Below are 27,968 nucleotides of genomic sequence, written 5' to 3'. Positions count from 1 at the left end.
GGTGATAGAGACAGGGACATTGAGACAGACTGGTGTGCGCCTGTGTGTGGAACACACTGCCCGGGGTGGTGATAGAGACAGGGACATTGACACAGAGCGGTGTGCGCCTGTGTGTGGAACACACTGCCCGGGGTGGTGATAGAGACAGGGACATTTACACAGTGGCGGGTGTGTGTGGAACACAGTGACCGGGGTGGTGATAGAGACAGGGACATTTACACAGAGCGGTGTGCGTGTGTGTGTGTGGAACACACTGCCCGGGGTGGTGATAGAGACAGGGACACTTACACAGAGTGGTGTGCGCGTGTGCGTGTGGAACACACTGCCCGGGGTGGTGATAGAGACAGGGACACTTACACAGAGCGGTGTGCACGTGTGTGTGGAATACACTGCCCGGGGTGGTGATAGAGACAGGAACATTGACACAGAGTGGTGTGCGCGTGTGTGTGTAACACACTGCCCGGGGTGGTGATAGAGACAGTGACATTTACACAGCGGTGGGTGTGTGTGTGTGTGTGTGTGTGTGGAATACACTGCCCGGGGTGGTGATAGAGAATGGGACATTTACACAGAGTGGTGTGCGTGTGTGTGTGTAACACACTGCCCGGGGAAGTGATAGAGACAGGGACATTTACACAGAGCGGTGTGCGCCTGTGTGTGGAACACACTGCCCGGGGTGGTGATAGAGACAGGGACATTTACACAGAGCGGTGTGCGTGTGTGTGTGTGGAATACACTGCCCGGGGTGGTGATAGAGACAGGGACATTTACACAGAGTGTTGTGCGCCTGTGTGTGTGTAACACACTGCCCGGGGTGGTGATAGAGACAGGGACATTTACACAGAGCGGTGTGTGCCTGTGTGTGTAACACACTGCCCGGGGTGGTGATAGAGACAGGGACAATTACACAGACTGGTGTGCGCCTGTGTGTGGAACACACTGCCCGGGGTGGTGATAGAGACAGGGACATTGACACAGAGCGGTGTGCGCCTGTGTGTGGATCACACTGCCCGGGGTGGTGATAGAGACAGGGACATTGACACAGTGGTGTGTGTGTGTGTGTGTGGAACACACTGCCCGGGGTGGTGATAGAGAGAGGGACATTTACACAGAGCGGTGTGCGTGTGTTTGTGTGGAACACACTGCCCGGGGTGGTGATAGAGACAGGGACATTTACACAGAGTGGTGTGCGCGTGTGTGTGGAATACACTGCCCGGGGTGGTGATGGAGACAGGGACATTTACAGAGAGCGGTGTGTGTGTGTGTGTGTGTGTGTGTGTGGAACACACTGCCCGGGGTGGTGATAGAGACAGGGACATTTACACAGAGCGGTGTGCGTGTGTGTGTGTAACACACTGCCCGGGGTGGTGATAGAGACAGGGACATTGACACAGAGTGGTGTGCGCGTGTGCGCGGAACACACTGCCCGGGGTGGTGATGGAGACAGGGACATTTACATAGAGCGGTGTGCGCGTGTGTGTGTGTAACACACTGCCCGGGGTGGTGATAGAGACAGGGACATTTACACAGAGCGGTGTGCGCCTGTGTGTGTAACACACTGCCCGGGGTGGTGATATAGACAGGGACATTTACACAGAGTGGTGTGCGCGTGTGTGTGGAATACACTGCCCAGGGTGGTGATAGAGACAGGGACATTTACACAGAGTGGTGTGCGTGTGTGTGTGTGTAACACACTGCCAGGGGTGGTGATAGAGACAGGGACATTTACACAGAGCGGTGTGCGCCTGTGTGTGGAACACACTGCCCGGGGTGGTGATAGAGACAGGGACATTTACACAGAGCGGTGTGCGCCTGTGTGTGTAACACACTGCCCGGGGTGGTGATATAGACAGGGACATTTACACAGAGTGGTGTGCGCGTGTGTGTGGAATACACTGCCCAGGGTGGTGATGGAGACGGGGACATTTACAGAGAGCGGTGTGTGTGTGTGTGTGTGTGTGTGTGTGTGGAACACACTGCCCGGGGTGGTGATAGAGACAGGGACACTTACACAGAGCGGTGTGCGCCTGTGTGTGGAACACACTGCCCAGGGGTGGTGATAGAGACAGGGACATTTACACAGTGGCGTGTGTATGGAACACACTGCCCGGGATGGTGATAGAGACAGGGACATTTACACAGAGCGGTGTGCGCGTGTGTGTGGAACACACTGCCCGGGATGGTGATAGAGACAGGGACATTTACACAGTGGCGTGTGTGTGTTTAACACACTGCCCGGGGTGGTGATAGAGACAGGCACATTTACACAGTGGCGTGTGTGTGTGTAACACACTGCCCGGGGTAGTGATAGAGACAGGGACATTTACACAGAGTGGTGTGCGTGTGTGTGTGTGTAACACACTGCCCGGGGTGGTGATAGAGACAGGGACATTTACACAGAGCGGTGTGCGCCTGTGTGTGGAACACACTGCCCGGGGTGGTGGTAGAGACAGGGACATTTACACAGAGCCGTGTGCGCGTGTGTGTGGAACACACTGCCCGGGGTGGTGATATAGACAGGGACAATTACACAGACTGGTCTGCGCCTGTGTGTGGAACACACTGCCCGGGGTGGTGATAGAGACAGGGACATTGACACAGAGTGGTGTGCGCGGAACACACTGCCCGGGGTGGTGATAGAGACAGGGACATTTACACAGAGCGGTGTGCGTGTGTGTGTGTAACACACTGCCCGGGGTGGTGATAGAGACAGGCACATTTACACAGTGGCGTGTGTGTGTGTAATACACTGCCCGGGGTGGTGATAGAGACAGGGACATTGACACAGAGTGGTGTGCGCGGAACACACTGCCCGGGGTGGTGATAGAGACAGGGACATTTACACAGAGCGGTGTGCGTGTGTGTGTGTGGAATACACTGCCTGGGGTGGTGATAGAGACAGGGACATTTACACAGAGCGGTGTGCGTGTGTGTGTGTGGAATACACTGCCCGGGGTGGTGATAGAGACAGGGACATTTACACAGTGGTGTGTGTGCGTGTGTGTGTGTGTGTGTAACACACTGCCCGGAGTGGTGATAGAGACAGGGACATTTACACAGAGCGGTGTGCGTGTGTGTGTGTGGAATACAGTGCCCGGGGTGGTGATAGAGACAGGGACATTTACACAGAGTGGTGTGCGCCTGTGTGTGTGTAACACACTGCCCGGGGTGCTGATAGAGACAGGGACATTTACACAGAGCGGTGTGCTCGTGTGTGTGGAACACACTGCCCGGGTTGGTGATAGAGACAGGGACATTGACACAGACTGGTGTGCGCCTGTGTGTGGAACACACTGCCCGGGGTGGTGATAGAGACAGGGACATTGACACAGAGCGGTGTGCGCCTGTGTGTGGAACACACTGCCCGGGGTGGTGATAGAGACAGGGACATTGACACAGAGCGGTCTGCGCGTGTGTGTGTGGAACACACTGCCCGGGGTGGTGATAGAGACAGGGACATTGACACAGACTGGTGTGCGCCTGTGTGTGGAACACACTGCCTGGGGTGGTGATAGAGACAGGGACATTGACACAGAGCGGTGTGCGCCTGTGTGTGGAACACACTGCCCGGGGTGGTGATAGAGACAGGGACATTTACACAGTGGCGGGTGTGTGTGGAACACAGTGCCCGGGGTGGTGATAGAGACAGGGACATTTACACAGAGCGGTGTGCGTGTGTGTGTGTGGAACACACTGCCCGGGGTGGTGATAGAGACAGGGACACTTACACAGAGTGGTGTGCGCGTGTGCGTGTGGAACACACTGCCCGGGGTGGTGATAGAGACAGGGACACTTACACAGAGCGGTGTGCACGTGTGTGTGGAATACACTGCCCGGGGTGGTGATAGAGACAGGAACATTGACACAGAGTGGTGTGCGCGTGTGTGTGTAACACACTGCCCGGGGTGGTGATAGAGACAGTGACATTTACACAGCGGTGGGTGTGTGTGTGTGTGTGTGTGTGTGTGGAATACACTGCCCGGGGTGGTGATAGAGACTGGGACATTTACACAGAGTGGTGTGCGTGTGTGTGTGTAACACACTGCCCGGGGAAGTGATAGAGACAGGGACATTTACACAGAGCGGTGTGCGCCTGTGTGTGGAACACACTGCCCGGGGTGGTGATAGAGACAGGGACATTTACACAGAGCGGTGTGCGTGTGTGTGTGTGGAATACACTGCCCGGGGTGGTGATAGAGACAGGGACATTTACACAGAGTGTTGTGCGCCTGTGTGTGTGTAACACACTGCCCGGGGTGGTGATAGAGACAGGGACATTTACACAGAGCGGTGTGTGCCTGTGTGTGTAACACACTGCCCGGGGTGGTGATAGAGACAGGGACAATTACACAGACTGGTGTGCGCCTGTGTGTGGAACACACTGCCCGGGGTGGTGATAGAGACAGGGACATTGACACAGAGCGGTGTGCGCCTGTGTGTGGATCACACTGCCCGGGGTGGTGATAGAGACAGGGACATTGACACAGAGCGGTGTGCGCCTGTGTGTGTGTGTGTGTGTGTGGAACACACTGCCCGGGGTGGTGATAGAGACAGAGACATTTACACAGAGCGGTGTGCGTGTGTGTGTGTAACACACTGCCCGGGGTGGTGATAGAGACAGGCACATTTACACAGTGGCGTGTGTGTGTGTAATACACTGCCCGGGGTGGTGATAGAGACAGGGACATTGACACAGAGTGGTGTGCGCGGAACACACTGCCTGGGGTGGTGATAGAGACAGGGACATTTACACAGAGCGGTGTGCGCCTGTGTGTGGAACACACTGCCTGGGGTGGTGATAGAGACAGGGACATTTACACAGAGCGGTGTGCGTGTGTGTGTGTGGAATACACTGCCCGGGGTGGTGATAGAGACAGGGACATTTACACAGAGTGGTGTGCGCCTGTGTGTGTGTAACAGACTGCCCGGGGTGCTGATAGAGACAGGGACATTTACACAGAGCGGTGTGCGCGTGTGTGTGGAACACACTGCCCGGGTTGGTGATAAGACAGGGACATTGACATAGAGCGGTGTGCGCCTGTGTGTGGAACACACTGCCCGGGGTGGTGATAGAGACAGGGACATTGACACAGAGCGGTCTGCGCGTGTGTGTGTGGAACACACTGCCCGGGGTGGAGATAGAGACAGGGACATTGACACAGACTGGTGTGCGCCTGTGTGTGGAACACACTGCCCGGGGTGGTGATAGAGACAGGGACATTGACACAGAGCGGTGTGCGCCTGTGTGTGGAACACACTGCCCGGGGTGGTGATAGAGACAGGGACATTTACACAGTGGCGGGTGTGTGTGGAACACAGTGCCCGGGGTGGTGATAGAGACAGGGACATTTACACAGAGCGGTGTGCGTGTGTGTGTGTGGAACACACTGCCCGGGGTGGTGATAGAGACAGGGACATTTACACAGAGCGGTGTGCGTGTGTGTGTGTGGAATACACTGCCCGGGGTGGTGATAGAGACAGGGACATTGACACAGAGCGGTGTGCGCGTGTGTGTGGAACACACTGCCCGGGGTGGTGATGGAGACAGGGACATTTACAGAGAGCGGTGTGTGTGTGTGTGTGTGTGTGTGTGGAACACACTGCCCGGGGTGGTGATAGAGACAGGGACATTTACACAGAGTGGTGTGCGCGTGTGTGTGTGGAACACACCGCCCGGGGTGGTGATAGAGACAGGGACATTTACACAGAACGGTGTGTGTGTGTGTGTGTGTGTGTGTGTGTGTGTGGAACACATTGCCCGGGGTGGTGATAGAGACAGGGACACTTACACAGAGTGGTGTGCGCGTGTGCGTGTGGAACACACTGCCCGGGGTGGTGATAGAGACAGGGACACTTACACAGAGCGGTGTGCACGTGTGTGTGGAATACACTGCCCGGGGTGGTGATAGAGACAGGGACATTTACAGAGAGCGGTGTGCGCCTGTGTGTGGAACACACTGCCCGGGGTGGTGATAGAGACAGGGACATTTACACAGTGGCGTGTGTGTGTGTAACACACTGCCCGGGGTGGTGATAGAGACAGGAACATTGACACAGAGTGGTGTGCGCGTGTGTGTGGAACACACTGCCCGGGGTGGTGATAGAGACAGGGACATTTGCACAGAGTGGTGTGTGTGTGTGTGTAACACACTGCCCGGGGTGGTGATAGAGACAGGGACATTTACACAGAGTGGTGTGCGTGTGTGTGTGTAACACACTGCCCGGGGAGGTGATAGAGACAGGGACATTTACACAGAGCGGTGTGTGTGTGTGTGTGTGTGTGTGTGTGTGTGTGTGTGTGTGTGTGTGTGTGTGTGTGTGTGTAATACACTGCCCGGGGTGGTGATACAGACAGGGACACTTACACAGAGTGGTGTGCGCGTGTGTGTGGAACACACTGCCCGGGGTGGTGATAGAGACAGGGACATTTACACAGAGCGGTGTGCGCCTGTGTGTGGAACACACTGCCCGGGGTGGTGATAGAGACAGGCACATTTACACAGTGGCGTGTGTGTGTGTAATACACTGCCCGGGGTGGTGATACAGACAGGGACATTGACACAGAGTGGTGTGCGCGTCTGCGCGGAACACACTGCCCGGGGTGGTGATAGAGACATGGACATTTACACAGTGGCGTGTGTGTGTGTAACACACTGCCCGGGGTGGTGATAGAGACAGGGACATTGACACAGAGTGGTGTGCGCGTGTGTGTGGAACACACTGCCCAGGGTGGTGATAGAGACAGGGACATTTACACAGAGCGGTGTGCGCCTGTGTGTGGAACACACTGCCCGGGGTGGTGATAGAGACAGGGACATTTACACAGAGCGGTGTGCGTGCGTGTGTTGGAACACACTGCCCGGGGTGGTGATAGCGACAGGGACATTTACACAGAGTGGTGTGCGTGTGTGTGTATGTAACACACTGCCCGGGGTGGTGATAGAGACAGGGACATTTACACAGTGGTGTGTGTGCGTGTGTGTGTGTGTGTGTGTGTGTGTGTGTGTGTGTGTGTGTGTGTGTGTGTGTGTGTGTGTGTGTGTGTGTGTGTAACACACTGCCCGGTGTGGTGATAGAGACAGGGACATTTACACAGAGCGGTGTGCGTGTGTGTGTGTGGAATACACTGCCCGGGGTGGTGATAGAGACAGGGACATTTACACAGAGTGGTGTGCGCCTGTGTGTGGAACACACTGCCCGGGGTGTTGATAGAGACAGGGACATTTACACAGAGCGGTGTGTGTGTATGTGTGTGTGTGTGTGGAATACACTGCCCGGGGTGGTGATAGAGACAGGGACACTTACACAGAGCGGTGTGCGCGTGTGTGTGTGGAACACACTGCCCAGGGTGGTGATAGAGACAGGGACACTTACACAGAGCGGTGTGCGTGTGTGTGTGTGGAACACACTGCCCGGGGTGGTGATAGAGACAGGGACATTTACACAGTGGCGTGTGTGTGTGTAACACACTGCCCGGGGTGGTGATAGAGACAGGGACACTTACACAGAGCGGTGTGTGTGTGTGTGTGTGGAACACACTGCCCGGGGTGGTGATAGAGACAGGGACATTTACACAGAGCGGTGTGTGTGTGTGTGTGTGTGTGTGTGTGGAACACACTGCCCGGGATGGTGATAGAGACAGGGACATTGACACAGAGTGGTGTGCGCGTGTGTGTGGAACACACTGCCCAGGGTGGTGATAGAGACAGGGACATTGACACAGAGCGGTGTGCGCCTGTGTGTGGAACACACTGCTCGGGGTTGTGATAGAGACAGGGACACTTACACAGAGCGGTGTGCGCGTGTGTGTGTGGAACACACTGCCCGGGGTGGTGATAGAGACAGGGACATTTACACAGAGCGGTGTGTGTGTGTGTGTGTGTGTGTGTGGAACACACTGCCCGGGGTGGTGATAGAGACAGGTACTTTAGGGTCATTTATGCACATGGATGACAGTAAAATGGAGGACTATGTGGGAGGGAAGGGGTCAGATTGATCTTGGAGCAGGTCTGGGGTACGTTGTGGGCATGCAATGGTATGGTTTATTATCGCTTATGTCTTGAAGTTTGTTTTGTGGCAGCAGTACAGCGCAAGATATAAAAATACTATAAGTTAAATAAACATAATGTACACAAATGGTGGTCATGGGTTTATGGACTGTTGAGAAATCTGATGGAAGTGGGGTAGAATTTATTCCTGATGCATTGAGTTTCGGTCTGCAGGCTCCTGTAGCTGCTGCCTGATGGTAGAAACGAGAAGGGGACATGTCCTGGATGGCGGGCTCCTTAATGATGGACACTCCTCTCTTGAGGCACTGTTTCTCAGCCACCTTCCCGATGGTGAGGCGGCTTAAACCCGTGACTTCATCGGCTGAGTTTACAACGCTCTTCAGCCTTTTCCAATCCCATGGATTGGCGCTTACCAGACAGTGATGTAACCAGTCACCGTTCATCTGTCGAAATTTTATGGAGTCTTTGGTAACCCACCAAATCTCAAACTCCTAATGAAGGAGTGTTGGCGCTGGAATGTGAAACCACTCTTGCGTGCTATCTCTGTCGCTGTTAATGCAAACGACACATTTCAAAGTTCAAGGTAAATTTATGATCAAAGTACATATCTGTCACCATATACAAACCTGTGGTCCTTTTCCTTGGGGGATACTCAGCAAATCCAATAACATAATAGAATCAAAAGGGTGTGTGGAAGACAGCCAACTGTGCAAATAGAAAGGGAAAATAAATATGTAAGCAATAAATATTGAGAACGTGTGATGGAGTCCTTGAAAGTGAGTCCATAGGTTGTGGGAACATTTCAATGATGGGGCAAGTGAAATTGAGTGAAGTTCTCCCCTTTTGTTCAGGAGCCTGATGGCTGAGGGGTAGTAACTGTTCCTGAACCTGGTGGTGTGAGTCCGGAGCCTTCCTGATGGCAGCAGTGAGCAGACAGGATGAGCTAGGTGGTGGGGTCACTGATGATAGATGCTGTTTTCCTGCAACACTGCTCCGTGTAGATGTGCTCAGTGGAGGACTGAATGTTTGGATATTCATGTGATACATAAATTAATCTGAATCTAATGAAGTTTAGCCTCTGGCGGGTGTTCTTCGTGATTGCATCAATATGCTGTGCCCAGGATAGACTCTGTGAGATGTTGGGCCCACTGCTGACCTCTGGGTGTGGCACAGATCCACCAGGATCCACAAACTGGCATTTACTCCCCCCAGATTTATGATAGTTAGAGAACAACTCAGTCAGAATGGAATTGATAAGCAGGGAGCCGTTCCCGTCGATCCAGGACTCTGGGACATGGGGATGTGGTCAGGATCTGAAAGTTAGAGCTGGGCGTTTGGGAAAAATATTTAGGAAGGACAGGAGACATTTGGAAGCCTGGGAATCAGTCTCACTTCTGTTGTCAGTACTGACTCTGTGGTGGAGAGAGTTGGAATGTTTTGGGAACAGAGGGAGAGGCAGGGACTGGAGATAGAATGGAAGGGGATTGATTTAAAACGTCAGCCTTTGAAAGGCCTAGATAGAGTGGTTGTGGAGAGGATGTTTCCTGCAGTAGGAGCAGTGGGATGTGTTACACCCCATTAGTATGGAGATGAGGAGGAATTTCTTTATCCAGAGGTGGTGGATCTGTGGAATTCATTGCCACAGTGGTCGTGGGTACATTTAAAGCGGAGGTTGATAGGTTCTTGATTAGTAAGGGGAGAAGGTAGGAAAATGGGGTTGAGAGGGAAAATAAACAGCCATGATGGAATGGTGGAGCATTGGAACCGAACGTCCCAATTCTGCTGCCCTGTCTCACGGCCAAGCGCGGACCTCCGCACACACCCACAACACCCACCGACTAACGGAGACATAGCGGGTGTCTACAAGCAAATAGTCTTTAATGCCCTTGCTTTGCTGAGCCTTCCTTGCTGTCCTGTCCGATGTTGTGAGCGGTCAGCACGGCGATGCTGCCGATGATAACGCCGGCGCCGCCGACATCATAGGCGCTGACCGGTTCGCTGAGCACGAAATACTGGACGGTCATGGTGACGATGACCTCGGAGTGGAGTAGGGCGCAGACCAGGGCCGGGTGCACCTTGGTGACTGCGTAATTGGCGCAGAAGAAGGAGACCAGGGCCAGGAGGGTGAGGCCGACCACACAGCACCAGGTGAGCGGGTCGGTGGTGACCACGGGCTCCTGGAGCAGGGGAACCAGTGGAGCGCACAGCAAGCTGCCCACAACGCCGAAGGTGAAGGCGGCCGTCAGCAGCTTGGCCGGGTGCGAGAGGGCGCGGAACAGGAGCAGGGCCACCGAGAGCGCCAGCCCCCCGAGCATGGCCAGCACATAGCCCAGCAGGTCAGCGAGGAGCTTGCCCCGCCGCAGCCCCGCCAGGTCGGGAGCCACGATGAGCGAGAGGCCGGCCGTGCTGCCCAGCAGGCCCAGCCAGTCCCAGCGGCCGAGACGCTGCGTGCCGAGGGCCGCGCTCATCAGCGCGGAGCAGAGAGTCGAGGAGCCTTTACGCACGGTGGTGGCGCTCCCGGCCGGGATCACCATGAACGAGCTGTACGCGCAGCCGACCGACAACACGTTGACCACGGCGTGCGCGAAGATGGGTCTCCAGGCGGGTCGGGGCCCGAACAGCGGCAGCCCCCGGCACTTCATGGCGAAGGCCAGCCCTACGTGAAAAAGGCAGCGGAAGAGTAGGATCTCCAGCGAGGGCACTCGCGACGCCTGGTGGGCAATGCGGGCGAACGGCCCCACGAAGCCGGCTGGCACCCCGCCTCCGAATAGGGCCACCACCAGACCCCGGCCGCTGTCCGACAGGCAGCTGCCCCACCAGCCGCCTGACCCCTTGCCCGCCCCGCACTGGGTGGACGCCGCCGCTCGCCGCTCCTTTTGAGGCTCCGCCGTCTTCTGCATCGGGCTGAGGGGCCTCCGACAGAGGGACCTGGACAGAGGCAGAGGAGAGAGGGTCACGGAGTGATACAACACGGGAACCGTCCAGTGCCGAACGAGATTACCATCTGTGCTAGTCCCGTTTGCCTGCCTTGGGTCCATATCCCTCTGAATCTTTACTGCCTGTGTACCTGTCCAAATGTCTCTTAATGTTAGTAAAATTACCTGGAAGCACGTCCTTTGGAAGCTCGTCCAGATGAGGACTGGGTGAAAAAGTTGCCTGTGAGATTTCCACCGCACTCTCTTAAACCGGTGCCCTGTAGTTTTTGATTCCCCAACCCTGGGGGAAAGAGTGTATTCACTCTTTCTGTGCCCCTCATGATTTTATACACCTCCATAACATCGTCTCTCATTTGCCTGGGCTCCCAAGTAGTAAAATGCGAACCTCTCTCTATAACCCACTCCCTTAATTCCCTGCAATATTTTCATAAATCTTCTCTGTACTCTTTCCAGCTTAATAAAATCTTTCCTACACCAAGGCAACCAAGACCAAGCACAATATTACACCATAAGACATAGAAGCAGAATTAGGCCATTCAGCCCATTGAGTCTGCTCCACCATTCCATCATGGCTGATCTCAGATCCCACTCAACCCCAAACACTATTCTTGCTATAATCTTTGATGCCATGACCGATCAGGAAGCTCTCAGTTTTTGCTTTAAATATACCCACAGTCTGTGGCAGAGCTTCACTACTCTCTGGCTAAAAAAATTCCTCCTTACCTCTGTTCTAAAGATTGGAGGACAGTGTGTAGCGGTGTGCCTCAGGGATCTGTACTGGGTCCAATGTTGTTTGTAATATATATTAGTGATCTGGATGATGGGGTGGTAAATTGGATTAGTAAGTATGCAGATGATACTAAGATAGGTGGCATTGTGGATAATGAAGTAGGTTTTCAAAACTTGCGGAGAGATTTAGGGGAGTTAGAAGAGTGGGCTGAAAGATGGCAGATGGAGTTTAATGCTGAAAAATGTGAAGTGCTACATTTTGGAAGAACTAATCAAAATGGGACATACATGGTAAATGGTAGGTCATTAACCAGCTTTAGAACGGAGAGGTCTAGGAATAATGGTGCATAGTTCCCTGAAGGTGGAATCTCATGTGGATAGGGTGGTGAAGAAAGCTTTTGGTTTGCTGACCTTTATTAATCAGAGCATTGAGTATAGGAGTTGGGATGTAATGTTAAATTTGTATAAGGCATTGGTAAGGTTGAACAAGTTAGGTCTTTATTCTTTGGAGCGTAGAAGGTTGAGGGGGGACTTGATAGAGGTGTTTAAAATTATGAGGGGGATTGATAGAGTTGACATGGTTAGACTTTTTCCATTGAGAGTAGGGAAGATTCAAACAAGAGGACATGAATTGAGAGTTAAAGGGCAAAAGTTTAGGGGTAACACAAGGGGGAACTTCTTTACTCAGAGAGTGGTAGCTGTGTGGAACGAGCTTCCAGCAGAAGTGGTTGAGGCAGGTTCTATGTTGCCGTTTAAAGTTAAATTGGATAGATACATGGACAGGAAAGGAATGGAGGGTTATGGGCTGAGTGCAGGTCAGGGGGACTAGGATAGGGTAAGAGTTTGGCACGGACTAGAAGGGCCGAGATGGCCTGTTTCCATGCTGTAATTGTTATATGGTTATATGGTTAAAGGGTTGCCCCTCAATTTTGAGATCTGGACATCCCCCACCATAGGAAACATCCTCTCCACATCTACCTTATCTAGTTCTTTCAACATTCGGTAGGTTTCAATGAGATCGTCCTGCATTCTTCTAAATTTCAGTGAGTACCCAAAGCTACCAAATGCTCCTCATATGTTAACCCCTTCATTCCTGGAATCATCCTTGTGAACCTCCTCTGGACTCTGTCCAATGTCAACACATCCTTTCTGAGATAAGGGGCCCAAAACTGTTGACAATACTCCAAGTGCAGCCTGACTAGTGTCTTATAAAGGCTCAGCATTATCTCCTGATATTCCCCTTGATTTAAATGCCAACATTGCATTTGCCTTCTTTACCACAGTCTCAACCTGTAAATTAACCTCCTGAAAGTCTTGCACGAGGATTCCCAAGTCCCTTTGAACCTCTGATGTTTGAACCTTCTCCACATTTAGATAATAGTCTGCGCTATTGTTCCTTTCACCAAAATGCATTACCGTACATTCCAACACTGTATTCCATCTGCTATTTTTTTGCCCATTCTTCTGATTTGTCTAAGTCCTGCTGCAATCGCATTGCTTCCTCAGCACTACCTACCCCTCCGCCTATCTTCGTATCATCTGCAAACTTTGCCACAAAGTCATCAATTCCAATATCTGAATCATTGACAAACAATGTGAAAAGTAGCGGTCCCAATACTGACCCCTGAGGAACATCACCAGTCACTGGCACCCAACCAGAAAAGGCCCCTTTTATTCCTGCTCACTGCCTCCTGCCTGTCAGCCATTCCTCTATCCATGCCAGTATTTTTCCTGTAATGCTATGGCATTTTAGCTTGTTAAGCAGCCTCATGTGTGGTACTTTATCAAACACCTTTTGAAAATTCAAGTAAATGATATCCACTGCCTCTCCTTTGTCCACCAAGCTTGTTACTTCCTTGAAGAACTCTAACACATTAGTCAGGCAAGATTTCCCTTTACAGAAACCATGCTGACTTTGACTTATTTTATCATTAGTCTCCAAATACCCAGAAACCTCATCCTTAGTAGACTCCAACACTTTCCCAACCACTGAGGTTAGGCTAACTGGCCTTTATTTTGCCTTCCTCCCATCTTAAAGAGTGGAGTGACATTTGCAATTTTCCATCCCTCCAGAACCATGCCAGAGTCAAGTGATTCTTGAAAGATCATAACCAATGCATCTGCTATCTCTTCAGCAACTCTTTCAGGACTCTGTGATGTAGTCCAGGTGATTTATCCATCTTAAGACCTTTCAGTTTGCCTAGCACGATTTCCTTTGTAATACCAATGGCATCACTCCTGCTCCCTGACACTTAAAGACCTCTGGCACACTGCTAGTGTCTTCCACATTGAAGACTGATGCAAAGTACTCATTAAGTTCATCTGTCATTTCTTTGTCCCCTATTACTACCTCACCAGCATCATTTTCCAGTGGTCCAATATCAATTCTCACCTCCCTTTTACTCTTTATATAACTGAAAAAACTTCTAGTATTCTGCTGTATATTATTGTATAGTTTACCCTCATATTTCATCTTTTCCTTTCTTATAGCTTTTTAATTGCCTTTTGTTGGGTTTTAAAAACTTCTCAATCATCCAACATTCCACTCACCTTTGCTACCTCATATGTCTTTTCTTTGGCTTTTATGTAGTTCTTAACTTCCCTTGTCTGTCTTGGTTGCCTACCCCTAGCATTTGAGAACTTCTTCTATGGGACATATCTATTCTGCACCTTGTGAACTATTCCCAGAAATTTCAGCCACCTCTGCTTTGCCATTATCCCCACCAGGATTCCCCTCCAATTCACCTGGGCAAACTCCTCTCTCATGCCTCTGTACTTCCCTTTATTCCATTGTGATATGGATGCATCTGACTTCTGCTTCTCCCTCTCAAATTGCAGTATGAATTCAATCAATTTATGCACACTGCCTCCTAAGGTTCCTTTACCTTAAGCTCACTAATAAGATTTGCGTTATTACACAACACCAAATCTAAGATAGCCCTTCCCCAAGTAGGCTCAAGCACAAGCTGCTCTAAAAAGCCATCTCATAGGCATTCAACAAATTCCTTCTCTTGCCATCCAACACCAGTCTGATTTTTCCAATCCTCTTGCATATTGAAGTCCTCATTACAATTGTAACATTACCCCTATTACTTCCCCTTTCCAGCTCCCTGTACAATCTGAACACCATATCTTGGCTGCTATTTGGAGGCCTATATATAAATATAATTTTTTTTTAACCCTTGCATTTTCTTAACTCCACCCACAAAGATTTGACATTCTCTGACCCTATGTCACCTCTTTCTAAAGATGTAATTCTTACCAACAGAACCACACTACTGTCTATGCCTTCCTGCCTGTCCTTTTGATACAAAGAATATCCTTTGATGTTAGGCTCCCAACTATGGCCTTCTTTCAGCCACAACTCAGTGAGACCCACAATGTCATACTGACCAATCTCTACTTGTGCCACAAGTTCATCCACCTTATTCTGAATGCTATGTGCTTTTAAGTACAGCACCTTCAGTCCTGTATTCCTTGTCCTTTTGAATTTTGCCTCTGTTGTGCAATTTTAACTCTTGGCTCTGTCTGCACTTGTATGCAATCATTGGCTTGTCCTTCCTTACGTTCACGTTACACCCAGGTAAACCTGCGTAAACCAGATTCCAATGTGACCTCACCAGCATTTAGTGTAACTGAAACACAGCAACTCCTGTACCTAATGAAGTGGCCATTGAGTATATTTCCTGGTCTTCTGCTGCTATAGCCCATCCACTTCAAGGTTCAATGTGTTGTTCATTCAGAGATTCTCTTCTGCACACCACTGTTGTAACGTGTGGTTATTTCAGTTACTGCCACTTTCTTGTCAGCTTGAACCAGTCTGGCCATTCTCCTCTGACCTCTCTTGTTCTTGTTCTTTTCACCCACAGAAGTGCCACTCACTGGATTTTTTTTTGTTTTTCGCACCATTCTCTGTGAATTCTAGAGCAGGAGATTCCCAACCTGGGCTTCAGGTATCCCTCCTTTTATGGTATTGGTCCATGGCATACAAAAAGGTTAGGAACCCCTGCCCTAGACACAGTTGTGTGTGAAAATCCCAGGAGATCAGCAGTTTCTGAGACACTCAAACCACCCTGTCTGACACCAACAAACATTCCACAGTCAAAGTCACTTAGATCACATTTCTTCCCCTTCTGATGTTTGGTCTGAACAAAGACTGAAACTCTTGACCATGTCTGCATGCTTTTATGCAGTGAGTTGCTGCCACATTATATTATTTAATTAACAAGCTGATGTAGCTTATAAAATGGCCACTAATGTGTATACTTAGTGCCCTGACTGATAAAGGCCAGAAGCAACCTTGTCTGTCTGTGACACCACTTTCAGAGAACCATGTACTTGCTCCTTTTCTACAATACTCTCACTGTTCACTGTGAAAGTCCTGCCACCATTTCTCTTCCCAACATGCAATCATTCACACTGATCTGAATTAAACTCTGCCGTTTCCCTACATGCGATAATCCACACTGATCTGAATTAAACTGTGCCGTTCCCTATGTGATAGTCCATACTGGTCTGAATTAAACTGTGCCGTTCCCTATGTGATAGTCCATACTGGTCTGAATTAAACTGTGCCGTTCCCTATGTGATAGTCCATACTGGTCTGAATTAAACTGTGCCGTTCCCTATGTGATAGTCCATACTGGTCTGAATTAAACTCTGCCGTTCCCCTACATGCGATAATCCACACTGATCTGAATTAAACTGTGCCGTTCCCTATGTGATAGTCCATACTGGTCTGAATTGAACTCTGCCATTCCCCAACATGTGATAGTTCACACTGACCTGAATTAAACTCTGCCAATCCTCAGCCACTGATGAAGATCGCTCTGTAAATCCTGATTTCCATCTTCACTGTCAGCTACACCACCTATCGTCCTGTTATCTGCCAATTTACTAACCATGTCTTTCACATACTCATCCAAGTCTTTGATATTGTTGACAACATTTGTTAGACCTCACTGGGAGCACTGTGCAGAGTTCCAGTCTCTGTATCCCTGGGTCAGACCACACCAGAGAACTGTGTACAGTTTCAGTCTCCGTATCGCTGGGGTAGACAACACTGGGACCACTGTGCACAGTTCCAGTCTCCGTATCCCTGGGTCAGACCACTCCAGAGAACTGTGCAGAGTTTCAGTCTCAGTATCCCCGGGGTAGACAACACTGGGACCACTGCGGAGAGTTCCAGTCTCGGTATCCCTGGGGTAGACAACACTGGGTTCACCGTGCACAGTTCCAGTCTCTGTATCCCTGGGGTAGACAATACTGGGACCACTGTGCACAGTTTCAGTTTCCGTATCCCTGGGGTAGACAACACTGGGACCACTGTGCACAGTTCCAGTTTCAAAGTACAAAGTACAGAAGAGGGGTTTTGGTGGCCATGTGGATATCACTGATAGGGTGTAGGTGTCACTTACCAGGGGAGAGTGGGGCTGTCGGAGTGTCACTGACAGGGCCAGGTTGTACTGCAGACATGGCTGAATTACCAAGTAGGTGACCCACCTCAGACCCTCCTTGGACCACTCTATCACAGTAGCCTGCCCATGCTCCATGTCACCCCCGTTCTACTGGACCGCAAGGTATCAGGATAGTGTCCACAGCATCTCAGCAATCCAGGAGTTAAAGAGGTGAGTCAAGTGAAGTCACAGAGTGAGAGACTCTGAGTGACTCAAGGACAGAATGGAAAGAATGAAGGGACACGTCTCATCCTCCTTCACTCCAGAGAGAAAAGCCCGAGCTCACCCAACCTATCCTCACAAGACATGCTCTCTAATCCAGGCAGCATCCTTGAAAATCTCCTCGGCACCCTCTCTAAATTTTCTATGTCCTTCTTGTAATGAGGTGACCAGAACTGAACACAATACTCCAAATGAGGTCTAACCAGAGTTTCATAGAGCATTACCTCACAGACAATGAACTCAGTCCCCCAACTAGTGAAGGCCAACACACCATTCACCGTTCAACCACCTGATCAACTTGTGCAGCAACTTTGAGGAGGGTGGTGAGGATTTTAGGAAGACTGTAAAAGGTCACATAGGTCATCCAGGCAAGAATAGGAGCCACAGGTTTCCCACCTGTAATGCTTTCCATTCCCCACCCAGGAGATTGTTTGGCTCAGAGTGAGCTTTAACCCGTGGTTACTCATTGACTGTGAGGGGGTTGGGTGAAGAGGATGACTGGGTGAACAGTAGATCTCCCTGCCCCACTCCCAGAGGGCAGGGAGAAACGGGGTGGGTGTAAGAGGTTTCAGTTCCTGCCGTTAATCTGGGACCCACCCTCAAACTTTCATTAGAGCCAAGTTCCACTCACCCCAAGGCCAGCGGCAAATATGGAACTGTGATCTGTGCGTGGAAATGACTGGAACCCTCTGCCCTCTGTGACATCATAAACCGCGCCAGCTCACTAGCTCCGGGCCATACACACAGGTAGCTACTGAGAGGGCCATGGTCAGCTGTTATCATTCGGGGTGGGGAAGCGAAGGGGCAACTAGGCAACTTGCCAGCAAACTGTAGGGCAGTAAGGAGTGTAGTAAAACAAAGGGCTCTGGGAATACAGGTAATTAATTCCTTAAAAGTGGTGTCATGGTGGAGAGGGTCATAAAGTGAGCACTTGGCCCATTGGCCTTCATAAATCACAGTATTGAGTACAGGAGTTGGGATGTTATGTTAAAGTTTTATAAGACATTGGTGAGGTCATATTTGGAGTATTGTGTACAGTTGTGGTCACTTACCTACAGGAAAGATATCAATAAGATTGAAAGAGTTCAGAAAAAATTACAAGGATGTTGCCGGGCCTTGAGGACCAGAGTTCTACAGAAAGTTTGAATACGTTAGGATTTCGTTCCTTGGAGCGTAGGAGAATAAGGGGAGATTTGATAGAGGTTTACAAAATTATGAAGGGTATAGATAGAGTAAATACAATCAGGCTTTTTCCACTGAAGTTGGGTGGGACTACAGTCAGAGGCCATAGGTTTAGGGGTGAACGGTGAAATGGTTAAGGGAATCTGAGGGGGAGCCTCTACAGTCAGAGGGCAGTGCAAGTGTGAAATGAGCTCTTCATTTAAGAGAAGTTTAGTTGGTACATGAATGAGAGGGGTGAGGAGGGCTATGGTCCAGGTGCAGGTTGATGAGACTAGGCAGAAGAATAGTTTTGCATGGGCTAGATAGGCTGAAGGGCCTGTTGGTGCTGTAGTGTTCTAGGACTGTATGAACAGTTTGTGGAGGAACACAGGGACCTTGGGGCCTGACCACAGCCCTGTCTCAAGCAGCACCTGTCTCTGTCGGACAAGGCATGAAGGCTAGATGGTCACGTTGGGTCAAGTGAGTTACGATAAGACTGGAAGATATAGAAGCAGAATTAGGCCATTCAGCCCATCAAATCTTCCCACCATTCAATTGCGACCATTTTTTTCTTTTAAATTATATTCTCCCTTCTTCTGCCAGCTACCTCAACCCCCTTAACAACCAAGTGCCAATCAGTCTCAGCCTTACATACACTCAATAACTTGGCCTCCACAGCTGTCTGTAGCAATGAATTGCATAGATTCACTACCCTCTGCCTAAACAGTTCTCCTCATCTCTGTTCTGAAGGGGTTTCCTTCTAATCTGAGACTGTACACTGTGGTCTCAGACTACCCCACTATTGTAAACAGTCTTTCCACTCCACTCTGTCTAGGCTTTTCAATATACAGGAGGTTTCAGTGAAATCCCCCCACCATTCCTCTGAGCTCAGCCGCAGGCCTGACTGGTGCAGGTCGCCATACTGTGTACAGGTGGGATCAGGGCTGAAGAATGAGAGTGGCTGAGGTCACCCAGTGAGGAGATCGGGGGGGGGGGGCGCGATTCAATGGAGACTGTCAGATCGTGGCCTAATTCTGCTTCTATAATCCCCCTCCCCCTCCCTCAGTGGATATGGGGATGTGGGTTTAATGTACTTTGGGGAAGGACTGTAGATGAGAAATGTATTCGTCCAGAGAATGTTTGGGGCCTGGAACTTGCTCCCTGAAGGGATAGGAAAAGGAGAGAAATTGCCCACAGTTCTATAGTGTGGGGGTCACCTCCCCCCCAGCCTCTGGGAGGGCTGTGACCTGCTGCTCTATGGGCTGAGAACTGAAAGGTGTTTAAACAAAATAAAAAACACAGGAGATTCTGCAGATGCTGGGAATCCAGAGTAACACAAAGAAAGTGCTTGAGAACCTCAGCAGGTCAGACAGCATCTATAGAGGGGAATAAGTAGACTAAGTTTCTGGACGAGACCCTTAACGTTTGAATAACGTATCTGTAAAAATCAGTGGGGACCTTGCCAAATCTCTTTAGCCTCATGAGCAAGTAGAGGATCTGATGAGCTTTCTTGTCCCTGGATCATTGACCGATCATTCCCCTCCGTAGATGCTGCCCGACCTATTGTTCCTCCAGCATCTTGTGTGTTCAACCAAATAAAACTGTGCTCTACCTGCGCTTGGTATTGGAATGGATTTATTATGGCATATGTACATTTTTTTGCAAGCCATCCAGGCAGATTGCTCCATACATAAGTACCCTGTGGTAGTAGATAGGAATGGCCAAACGCAGAATGGAGGGACAGAGAAAGTGGACAAGAGTCATGGTCATGTCAAATGAGAGATCAAGAGTTTGCCTTTCCTGTCTGATCCCAGTGGAATACTGTAGAAGCTGTGTTTCAACCTGGAGGTACAGGGCTTCAAGTTTTGATGGGAGAGGGGAAAAGAGAGAATGTCCAAGGAAATAGGGTCTTTGATTTCACCGACTGCTTTACTGAGACAGCAGCAGGTGTAGACAGAGTGCATGGAGGGAAAGCTGGTTTCTGTGATGTGCTGAGCTGTGTCCACAACTTTCTGCAGTTTCTCATGGTCACAAGTAGAGCAATTGCCATCACAAGCCATGATGCATCCGGTTAGGATGTTGTCTGCGGTGCATCTGTAAAAATGCACTGTACAACGGGGACAAGGGCAAATGCTGCATTTCTTTAGTAATACACCCCAAATAATGGAGGAACTTAGCAGACTGACATTTTGGTCCACGACTCTTCATCAAGCTGAATTTCCTGAGACTCCCGAGGAGCTTTGTTGGCCATGGCTGAACCAGGACAAATTGTTGGTGATAGTTACACCTGGCAACTTGAAGATTTTGACCACCTTCACCTCAGCACTGTTGGCAAAGTTGTAACCTGTGGTTTGTCCCATTTCCTGAGCTCAGTGACCAGCTTCTTCCTTCTACTAATGTTGAGGCTGTTGTCCTGACTCCAAGGGTTAGTGACTTCTGCATGGTCCAGATGTTATAGGCTTTATAATTTGGGAAGATGTTGGAGTCCATGAGATTTTGGGATACATGGAGGCAAATGATCAAATAGGCTGAAGTCAGCATGGTTTCCTTAAGGCAAAACCTTGCCTGACAAAACAGGAAAGATTAAGGGGAATCAGTGGATGTGGTGTCCATAAGAGTCCATGGTATTACAGGATAGGTATTAGCATGGATAGAGCATGGGCTGATTTTCAGGAGGCAGAGTGGGAATAAAGGAGACCTTTTCTGATTTGCTGCCGGTGACCTGTGGTGTTCCACAGGGGTCGGTGTTGGGACCAATTTTTTTACGTTACATGATAATGATTTGGGTGACAGAATTGATGGCTTTGTGGCCAAGCTTACGGATGATATGAAGGAAAGTGAAGGGGCAGGCAGTGTTGAGGAAGCAGGGAGTCTGAAGAAGATGTTAGATTAGGAGAATGGGCAAAAATGGCAGATGGAATATAGTTTAGGGAAGTCTATGGTCATGCACTTTGGTAGAAGGAATACATTTTTTGTAAATGTGGAGAAAATTCAAAAATCAGAGGTTCAGTAGTTCCATTTAATATCAGAGAAATGTATGCAGTATACATCCTGAAATTCTTGTTCTTTGCAGACGTTAACAAAAACAGAAGAGTGTCCCAAAGAATGAGTGACAGTTAAAATGTTAAAACTCCAAATCACCTGTATTCTCCCCCCACAAGCAGCAGCAAGGCATCAACCCTCTCCCACCCATTCCACAAAAAGCATCAGCACCCTCCACCCACCAAGCCAGCAATAGCAAAGCCCCCTATAAAGACCATGATCTGCAGTACAACAAAAACCAACTGTTCACCCAACAATTTGACATGCCACAGGCTCTCTCTCTCTCTCTCCCTAATAAAGGGAAAAAGGGGTGTCCCCTTTCACAGCGAGAGGGGAGACATAGCAAAACGACTCAATGATTTATGGTGTTAAAAGGCTATCGCATCACTTTCTATCGGCAGCAAACTCTCCTCCACCAACGAGAGAGAGAGAGAGAGAGAGAACGTGATTTGCTGGATACTGAGACCTCTGACAGCTGATCTGCTGTTGCCGATATTCCTTGTTCTCCCGCAACGCTTCAGTTGGCAGCACTGGCATACAACCTGTCCACAGGGTCACGAAACCTCAGAGCCAAGAAAGGACACTCGTCTTCTAGACTGCGTCCTTGGGATTTTGAAAAGTGGCCAGCTGTGAGTGCCCAGGTCCCACTACCGCAAAGAACTGAAGTTTGAGTGTAGCTCCATGTCAGGGTCTTCAACAGAACCCCGTCCACACTGAAAAGGAAAAGGAGAAACCTCAAAGGTAGAAATTAAGTTGTTTCCACAGATGAGCTTGAAGGTGTCTCTGCTGAGTACCATTGTAACTCTGTGCAAAGGGACTTGGGAGTCCTCATGCATGATTACCTAAAGGTTAACTTGCAGGTTGAGTTGGTGATGAGAACTGTTAGCATTAATTTCAAGACTAGAACATAAAAGCAAGGTTGTGATGCTGAGTCTTTATAAGGTGTTGGTCAGACCATACTTGGAGTATTGTGTGCAAACTTAAAGCACACGGTATTGGGGGTAAGGTATTGATGTGGATAGAGAATTGGTTAGCAGACAGGAAGCAAAGAGTGGGAATAAACGGGACGTTTTCAGAATGGCAGGCGGTGACTAGTGGGGTACCGCAAGGCTCAGTGCTGGGACCCCAGTTGTTTACAATATATATTAATGACTTGGATGAGGGAATTAACTGCAGCATCTCCAAGTTTGCGGATGACACGAAGCTGGGCGGCAGTGTTAGCTGTGAGGAGGATGCTAAGAGGATGCAGGGTGATTTGGATAGGTTGGGTGAGTGATGCAATTTAATGTGGATAAATGTGAAGTTATCCACTTTGGTGGCAAAAAATAGGAAAACAGATTATTATCTGAATGGTGGCCGATTAGGAAAAGGGGAGGTGCAACGAGACCTGGGTGTCATTATACACCAGTCATTGAAAGTGGGCATGCAGGTACAGCAGGCGGTGAAAAAGGCGAATGGTATGCTGGCATTTATAGCGAGAGGATTCGAGTACAGGAGCAGGGAGGTACTACTGCAGTTGTACAAGGCCTTGGTGAGACCACACCTGGAGTACTGTGTGCAGTTTTGGTCCCCTAATCTGAGGAAAGACATCCTTGCCATAGAGGGAGTACAAAGAAGGTTCACCAGATTGATTCCTGGGATGGCAAGACTTTCATATGAAGAAAGACCGGATGAACTGGGCTTGTACTCGTTGGAATTTAGGAGATTGAGGGGGGATCTGATTGAAATGTATAAAATCCTAAAGGGATTGGACAGGCTAGATGCAGGAAGATTGTTTTCGATGTTGGGGAAGTCCAGAACGAGGGGTCACAGTTTGAGGATAAGGGGGAAGCCTTTTAGGACTGAGATTAGGAAAAACTTCTTCACACAGAGAGTGGTGAATTTGTGGAATTCTCTGCCACAGGAAACAGTTGAGTCCAGTTCATTGGCTATATTTAAGAGGGAGTTAGATATGGCCCTTGTGGCTACGGGGATCAGGGGGTATGGAGGGAAGGCTGGTGCAGGGTTCTGAGTTGGATGATCAGCCATGATCATAATAAATGGTGGTGCAGGCTCGAAGGGCCGAATGGCCTACTCCTGCACCTATTTTCTATGTTTCTATGTGAGCAGTTTTGTGCCCTATATCTAAGAAAGGATATGCTGGCATTGGAGAGGGTCCAGAAGAGGTTCAGGAGAATGAGTCTGGGAATGAAAGGATTAATGTACGACGAGCGTTTTATGGCTCTGGGCCTGTACTTGCTGGAGTTTAGAAGCTTAGAAGAACCGGGGTGGGGGGTTCTCATTGAAACCTATCGAATATTGAAAGGCCTATATCGAGTGGGTATGGAGAGAATGTTTCCTATAGTGGGAGAGTCTAGGACCAGAGGGCACAGCCTCAGAATAGAGGGACATCCGTTTAGAATGGAGATGAGGAGGAATTTCTTTAGTCAGAGTGGGTATCTGTGGAATTCATTGTCATGGATAGCTTGCAGGCCAAGTCATTGGGTATATTTAAAGTGGATTTTGATAGGTTCTTGATTAATCAGGTTGTCAAAGCTTACAGGGAGAAGGCAGGAGAATGGAATTGACAGGGACAATACATGCGCCAGGATGAAATGGTGGAGCAGACTTGATGGGCTGAGTGGCCTAATTCTGCTCCTATGTCATATGGAGTTATCTCTGTGACCCTGGCCTTATCACTGTGTGAAATACACAACCAGGAGGAAGGTATGCACAGTGATAGGCTGAAGGCCATTCATCCGATCAGTCCTGCTCACCCAATCAATGTTAGCATGACTGACCACCCGCCAGTACACAGTTCCCACTGTCTCCACATCTCCCTTGGTTCCTTTGAAGAAACATCTGCATCGCTTTCCTGAAGATGGTTGAAGATTTGGCCTCTTCCTTCAGAATACACAGTTCACCACCCCAAGGGGAGATATTTCTCTTGTCCCCTCCATCTCCCTGTATAGTGAAAGATTGCAGCATGTTGTGCAGAGGGACCTGGGAGTGCTTGTGCATGAATCACAAAAGATTGGCTTGCAGGTGCAGCAGGCCATCATGAAAGCAAATGGAATGTTGGCCTTCATTGTTAGAGGGACTGAACATTCAAAGTTGAATTTATTATCAGAATACATACATGTCACCACATATAACTCTGAGATTCTTTTTCCTGTGGGCATACTCAGCAAATGTATAGATCAATAACTAAGCAGGATCAATGAAAGAGCAAGAGCATAGAAGACAATAAACTGTTGAAATGCAAATATAAATAAATAGCAATAAATAATGAGAGCATGAAATAACAAGGTCAAGTGTCCTTAATGTGAGATCATTGTGGGAATATCTTAATGGATGAGTTTAATTATCCTCTTCTGTTCAAGAGCCTGATGGTTGAGGCGTTCTTAAACCTAGGGGTGCAAGTCCTGAGGATCTTATACCTTCTACCCAATGGCAGCAACGAGAAAAGGGCACGGCCTGCGTGGTGAGGATCTTTGATGATGGATGCTGCTTTTCTATGACAACATTTCATGTAGATGTGCTCAATGGTCAGGAGGGTTTTACCCGTGATGTATTGGCCCGATTCCAGTACTTTTTGTAATGTAAGAGCAAGGAGGTTTTGCTGCAACTATACAGGGTATTGGTGAGGCTGTACCTTGAACACTGTGTGCAGTTTTAGTCTCCTTGCTTGAGGAAATATATAACTGGCTTTGGAGATGGTGCAGAGGAAGTTACCAGGTTGATTCTGAGGATGAGGGGTTAACCTATGAGGAGAGATTGAATCACCTGGAACTATACACAGTGGAATTCAGAAGAGTGAGAGGAGACCCTATAGAAACGTACAACATTATGAAAAAGACAGATAAGATAGAGGAAGGAAAGGTGTCTTTACCCGTAATTGCAACTAGAACTAGGGGACGTATCCTCAGGGTTTGGTGGAATAGATCTGGTACAGAAATTGATTTTTCAGAGAATAGGAATCAGAATCAGGTTTGGTATCACTGGCATGTGTTGTGAAATATGTTGTTTTACAGCAGCAGTACAGAATAAAAAAACTATAAATTATAATAAGAAATATATACATTAAAAAATTAAATAAGTAGTGCAAAAAGAGAGCAAGAAATTAGTGAGGTAGTGTTCACGAGTTCAATGTCCATTCCGAAATCTGATAGTGCAGGGGAAGAAGCTGTTCCTGAAACACTGTGTGTGTGTGTGTGTGTGTGCCTTTAGGCTCCTGTACCTTCTCCTTGACATTAACAATGAGAAGAGGGCATGTCCTCGAGGTGAGGGTCCTTAATGATTGATGCTGCCTTTTTGAGGCATTGCCTTTTGAAGGTGACCTTGATGCTGGGGAGGCTGGTGCCCATGATGGGGCTGGCTGAGTTTACAACTTACTGCAGCTCTTTCTGATTGTGTGCAGTAGCCCCTCCATAACAGATAGTAATACAACCAGTCAGAATGCTCTCCACCGTACATCAGTAGAAATTCTGGTGACATACAAATCTCCTCAAACTACTAATGAAATATAGCCACTGTTGTGCCTTCTTTATAGCTGCATCAGTATGCTGGGTCCAGGACAGATCTTTAGAGATGTTGAAACCCAGGAACCTGAAACTGCTCACCCTTTCCACTTCTGATCTTTCACTGAGGACTGGTGTGTGTTCCCTCCATTTCCCCTTCCTGAGTCCACAATTAATTCCTTGGTTTTACTGACATTGAGTGCAAGGTTGTTGTTGTGACACCACTCAACCAGCTGATCTATCTCCCTGCTGTATGCCTCCTTGTCACCATCTGAAATTCTGCAAGCAATAGTATGTCATTGGCAAATTTATAGATGGCATTTGAGCTGTGCCTAGCCACCCAGTGATGGTGTAGAGGGAGTAGAGCAGTGGACGATGTACAGAGTATCGAGGTGCACCAGTGTTGATTGACAGCAAGGGGGTGATGTTATTTCCAATCCGCTCTGACTATGCTCCCCCGGAGAGGAAGTCGAGATCCAGTTGCAGAGGGAGGTACAGAGGCCCAGGTTTAGGAGCTTGTTGATTTGAACTGAGGGTTTGATGGTGTTGAACACTGAGCTGCAGTCAATAAACAGTAGCCTGACACAAGTATTACTATTGTCCAGGTGATCCAGGCTGAGCGGAGAGTCAGTGAGATCACGTCCGCTGTAGACCTGTTGGGGTGATAGACAAATTGCAGTGGGTCCAGGTTCTTGCCGAGGCAGGAGTTGACTCTGGCCATGAGCAACCTCTCAGAGCACTTCATCACAGTAGGAGTGAGTGCACCCGGGTGATGGTCACTGAGGCAGCTCACACTGCTCTTCTTGGGCACTGATATGACTGTCACCCTTTTGCAGAGGGAGAGATTGAAGGTGCCCTTGAACACTCCTGCCAGTTGGTTGGCACAGGTTTTCAGAGCCCTGCCAGGTATCCCATCAGGACCTGTTGTGATGCTCTGACATCAGCCTCTGAGTCGGAGGTCACAGGGTCATCAGGTGCTGCAGGGATTCACACAGGTGTAGTTTTATTCTTTTCAAAGCGTGCATAGAAGGTGCTATGTCAGCAAACACAGAGAGGGCTTGACCAAAAGCAGAGCAATGGAGACAATTTAGCAGTAAACAATTCTTTAGTAATAAACTGTAAGAGAACAGATACTAACCATAACAGGCAACAGGGTAACTGAAGGCTAGGAGTGACCAGCTGAGGCCAGCTAGTTTGATAAATGAACATGTGCTGTGGATGACAGCTGGGTTTAAATAGGCTGCAGGTGATGAGTTGGAAATGCATGGCAGGAGACTCCTGTTAGTTGGGTGGAGACTGGGAGGTGCCTGCCTGTGCAGACCTGACAGGTTGTGCTTGATTGGGAGTGAAGTATTGCAGTAGTGAATCTGTGGAATTCTCTGCCAAGTGCAGCAGTAGAGGCAACCTTGTTAAATATATTTATGACACAGTTAGATAGATTTTTGCATAGCAGGGGAATTCAGGGTTATGGAGCAAAGAGAGGCAGGTTGAGTTGTGTCCGTGGCCAGATCAGTCATGACATTATTGAATGGCAGAGCAGGCCGGATGGACTGAGTGGCTCCCAGTTCTTATATTGTTATCTTCATGCTGTGATTCCTGATCCTGGAGTGTCCCACCATCAGGAACAACTCTCTTCTGACACTGAGTCTTTCCAGCCAAAAGTCACTCCCTTCTTACACTTCTTACAGGTACATTAACAATAGCAAGAATCAGAATCAGGTTTATTATCACCGGCATGTGTCATGAAATTCGTCAACACTGGGGCAGCTGCAAGGATTGAAACGGTTCAGAAGATATGGACCAAATGTGGCCAAGTATTTAAGAAAGGATGTGCTGACGTTGGAGAGGGTACAGAGAAGATTCACTAGAATGATTCCGGGAATGAGAGGGTTAACATACGAGGAACATTTGTCC

General features: G+C 49.1%; 2 protein-coding genes across 2 annotated transcripts in view; one reads left to right on the top strand and one right to left on the bottom strand.

The window, feature by feature from the left end:
- Window positions 1-27,968, top strand: part of LOC140197311 (zinc finger and BTB domain-containing protein 38-like) — a 362,864-nt gene that overhangs the window by 106,739 nt on the left and 228,157 nt on the right. The gene's annotated exons all lie outside the window — the stretch shown is intronic.
- Window positions 9,879-10,931, bottom strand: LOC140197310 (solute carrier family 35 member G3-like). The gene has a single exon (XM_072257253.1). The coding sequence runs from the start codon at window positions 10,907-10,909 to the stop codon at window positions 9,887-9,889; it is 1,023 nt and encodes a 340-aa protein (XP_072113354.1). The 5' UTR covers window positions 10,910-10,931; the 3' UTR covers window positions 9,879-9,886.

The sequence above is a fragment of the Mobula birostris genome, chromosome 5 (genome assembly GCF_030028105.1).
Source record: "Mobula birostris isolate sMobBir1 chromosome 5, sMobBir1.hap1, whole genome shotgun sequence".
NCBI lineage: Eukaryota > Metazoa > Chordata > Chondrichthyes > Myliobatiformes > Myliobatidae > Mobula > Mobula birostris.
This window is presented reverse-complemented; position numbering and strand designations above follow the sequence as displayed.

Bases quoted from the DNA above. Each gene is read 5' to 3' on its own strand.
- LOC140197310 (XM_072257253.1), bottom strand. From the start codon at position 10,909: ATGCAGAAGACGGCGGAGCCTCAAAAGGAGCGGCGAGCGGCGGCGTCC.